Source organism: Belonocnema kinseyi, chromosome 2, assembly GCF_010883055.1.
Source record: "Belonocnema kinseyi isolate 2016_QV_RU_SX_M_011 chromosome 2, B_treatae_v1, whole genome shotgun sequence".
NCBI lineage: Eukaryota > Metazoa > Arthropoda > Insecta > Hymenoptera > Cynipidae > Belonocnema > Belonocnema kinseyi.
In genome coordinates this window covers 49,515,913-49,520,143 of record NC_046658.1, presented here as the reverse complement: position 1 = coordinate 49,520,143, position 4,231 = coordinate 49,515,913, and the positions used below count along the sequence as shown (strand labels likewise).

The 4,231-nt window shown below is 32.4% G+C and overlaps 1 protein-coding gene across 1 annotated transcript in view; it reads right to left on the bottom strand.

The window, feature by feature from the left end:
• LOC117167606 overlaps window positions 1-2,126 on the bottom strand; it is an 18,392-nt gene extending 16,266 nt beyond the window's left edge. Inside the window, exon 1 of the mRNA XM_033352662.1 lies at window positions 1,991-2,126. Within this exon, the coding sequence (XP_033208553.1) occupies window positions 1,991-2,005 (15 nt within the window). The 5' untranslated portion in view covers window positions 2,006-2,126. The remainder of the gene's footprint in view (window positions 1-1,990) is intronic.
• Window positions 2,127-4,231: the final 2,105 nt, after the last annotated feature.

Sequence of the window (4,231 nt, the reverse complement as noted above, 5' to 3'; positions counted from 1 at the left end):
GATTGTTTAACTATTAACAAAGATTAGCTTTTATGACTGTTAGAATTGCCCTTTTTGTTACGGCAGGTATACACTCGAACTGATAAACAGATCGTGTTGGAGTCATAAACATTCGACTCAAGAGATCAAAACCCTCTCAAGACTGAGACATTCTCAAGTCGAAATTTTCGACTTCAGCATGTCTTGATTGGGGGCAATTCAAGTCGAACTCAAGTCCAAGCATTTTTATTCGGGGACACGGTCATTGCCTTTCTAAAGTGGTTGACAAATTTCTAGTTCGTGTAAAATTATGTTATAAGCTGGTTGCAACCTTATTTTTTAAAATGCATATTTAAAATTTTTAGGCTGTTTTCCAATTATCCTTAAAATATTTTAAGCATGTTTCCTTATCTAAATAATTCCACAAATTTAAGACTCATGATTGAGTAAAACATTTTTTTGATATAAATTAAGAAGTATTATTTGTTTAGTAAAAAGCCTCAACAATTTTTTAATTAAAAACTTAACAAGTTTTAATAAGATTTTATACCTTGTTTTCTGGAAGCGAAATACTTTTCTTGGATTCGCTTTTGTTACGGTTAATGCTAGTACTTTCAGTTTTTATTAAATTTGAACTTGAATTATAATATGCGTGTATATATTGAACTGGGAACTAAGCTATAGTACTAAAATTACCTCTGAGAGAAGTACAGTGAAACTCAATTTTTCAATCGACTTTTTATTTTACACTTTTCAAAGCGATCAGGTAAAAAGTTGAAATTAGCATTTTAAAGCCTAAAGAAAAGGATAAATAACAATTACTTTTAAAGCTCATTTTGTAGCTCTAGCATAATACAGCAAATTCATCGTAGAGCCTTATAAGTTGCAGAATTTCCAATACGAATTTTCAATACGAGAAAATGTATTTAGCATTTGCTCAAGTACAACAATATAGTTTGAAATTGTTGGAAGTTATGAGGTACAGGTTTTTGTAATCGTGGCCTTAGTTCTAGTAATAGTGACACCAATTTTTTTGCTCATTATCTAATTTCAGTTATTCGCAATTCAATTTTATAGTATCAAATAATAAGAATGAGTGGCTTTCACTAATAAATGTTAATTTTAAAGTCTTTTTGAGCAATATTTACAAACTGCAACCAAGTTGCACGATTATTTAGATCATCAGCGTGTGTAACCTACAAATATTGGATGAAATGTTTTGCCAGCTCCAGAGATTAAATGCGCACCACATGCTACCTTCACATAACTCAAAAACGCCGGAAAGCATGTTAACGAGCAGGTGAAATAATGTATAAATTAAATTTTAGTGTGGCACGCCAGTTGGCCCGCGGACAATTGATCCGCGACAATTAATCCACGACAATTGGTCCGCGCGACAATTGATCTGTTGACAATTGATCCGTCGACAATTGATCCGTCGACAATTGATCCGTCGACAATTGATCCGTTAGCATTCCATATCTTGATATCTGAGTTAAATGAAGTACTTCGGTTTATTGTTATTGTTTGTTGGTTTTTTTCAATTGCTGTGTTATTAACGTTCTGAGTTTCATCTGCTCGTTATTATTTATATATTTTATGAAAAAGGACTCTCTTTAAATGAACTTATGAGGATTGTGGCATGTTTTTAATTTAAAAAGTTTGGAGAATTTCCTCATAACAATCATTGTTACCAATGTCGAAGTATTACATACAACTTAAATGGAATATTCCCTGTCCCCTTTCCAGATTCCAAGTATTGTCGCGGATGAATTGTCGTGGATAAATTGTCGCGGATCAATTGTCCACGGATCAATTGTCGCGCGGATCAATTGTCGCGGATCAATTGTCTACGGGCTAGTTGTCGTGCAGCCAATTTTAGTCATTCAAAATAAAATCTTAGTTTAATCCTCATGCCCATATAATATATCCACTATGATTGTACCACTATCACAAGAACATCACTTCATCTCCAAATTCTTATAAGTTGCCGAAGTTTGCGGTTACTTACATGATAAAAATACATTGTCCTCACAAAATCACTTGCCACGTTCTTTTTTATTTCCTAAGAACGTACCACGTAGAATTTTTAGTACACATTGATTTTAATCACTAATTTTCCCTCAACGTCTCTAAAGGATCTAACGAGGTGGACCTCTACACGAGAACTGAGCCACATAGTAGATACGCGATTTTCTTTATACACTCTGGTAACCAAGTGAAAAATATCGTTCTAAATATTATCCTATAGTCCACCAGACCTAAGATACTTTCATTCACCACACGCGACCGCAGTTGGAAAAGTCTTGTCTTTTTAAGTGAGGATGTAGGGATGGTCTTTATTATATGAATCAACAAGTACGAAACAAGCTAAAGCAACAAAAGTGGCCTTACTGAGTGTTCTTAGGCTGGGATAAGCACTTTTCCCGTCACACTATTGAAGAGTCTCGAACAGGAAATTTAAAAAAAGAATCTTTAATGAATGGGAATAAATATGATACATGCATACTTTCGTTTTTCACTGTTTCCAGACGATTTGCCTTACCCATCCATCTCTTATTGCCTTCTAAAGCAGAAAAGGTATTAAATGATATCGGAATCTGATAATTAAAATTGGCAACTACAAGTGAAAAAAAGTTTCAGTTCTGATTTGAATTATGAATTAACGTTAGATGGTCATTACTTTTCCAAGCAAGATTATATACGCTCTAGAACACACGTATTATGCTCACTGAGTGCAATCCTTCTGAGCACGTCTGAATTACATAGGAAGAATTGGTCTTCTCTAGAGTGATAATCGTATGATTAGTGATCTTAGATTTTTACAGTGTAAAGAGTTCTTTGGAAATGTGGCTAATTGCCGCAAACATTTTTTCGAGATATCATCGAGACGAACTCGTGAAAACATAAAAAACATCGTCCAATAGTCGCCATCGTCTTAGCTCCTGGCAATTAACTGTAATTAAGTGCCGGCGACTGCAAGGATGAAGTAAAGAAAAGATGTTAAATTAAAAATTGAAAACATCTTTCTCTCTTAAAATGCGAGAATCTTCTAAAGTGAATAAATTATCAATAATGATCCTAATAGTTTCTAATCATTTGAGGAAACTTATTAATTACTTTTTGAGGTTTTTTGGTATTTAGTAAATGTATATATATATATTCATATTTCAGACGGCGAATTTCATGCACTGTGAAGTATAACGCGTTATTTGTTCTTCTTTCTTCCCACTGTTTTAGTAATTCAAGTAATATTACTTAAATAAACCTTTATCAGGTGCAAATTCTTAAGAGTGAAAACTTTTACTCTTTATATGCATAATCCTTCTCAATTTTAAAATCATATTAGATATAAACTTTGGATATTAAATACATAAATATCAATTAACTATCTACATGCAACTCTTTTGTCACTTTTTTGAATTTTGACAGTTACCTTAAAGTTGTAAACTCTCAATTGATACGCGGTTGGTATTAAAAACTTTCTACACTAAAAAAAGTTCCAATTTTAATTATTAGCTGGGTTGGTACCGTACAATACTCTACGTATTATACGTGGTTTTCTACGCGTATATTACAACGTATGTTACCTCTATAGTTTTCTATGAGTTTTGACGTACATTACGTTCAAACGAAAATTTTTAGTGGCAATATCAAAAAATACTTACAATAATCTATTTTTCTTCATGTAAGTCATGGTTGCGGTGTCTGCTTTTCAATTTTTTTCATCGTAGTAAATAGTAAACAAATGTATCGTGGGGGTCTAAAGGAACAATGTGAGGCCAATTGTCCTACTAACTCATAAAAGTCGAGAAAGGAAAAATGCTGCTTTGTGCATCATTTGTGATAGAGTTATTCACAATACTGCAGAATTTAGAGTTATGGATAATTTTTCAGAGTTTCATGTGTATCGATTCGTGGTATATTAATGTATTTTATTGTATACGTACAATATTTATACGTATAATATATAATATTATAAAATATGATCTGTAATAATTAATATCATAAGAATCAAACGACATTTTGCGAAAGTTTTCTGCCCGTTCTTTCGCTCGAAAAACAAAGCCTTCTATAAAATTTCATTATGATGTTGGGTATTTCTTCTCAGCCCAGGCACAATTATTATTTTCAATTGCTATAATGTATTTTACATAATTCTTAATAATTATATTACATTTCATAAATAAACTTATGTACTTGCCAACACTGACGACACTGGTTTTGCAAGCAGACTATCTTGAAAACGTAA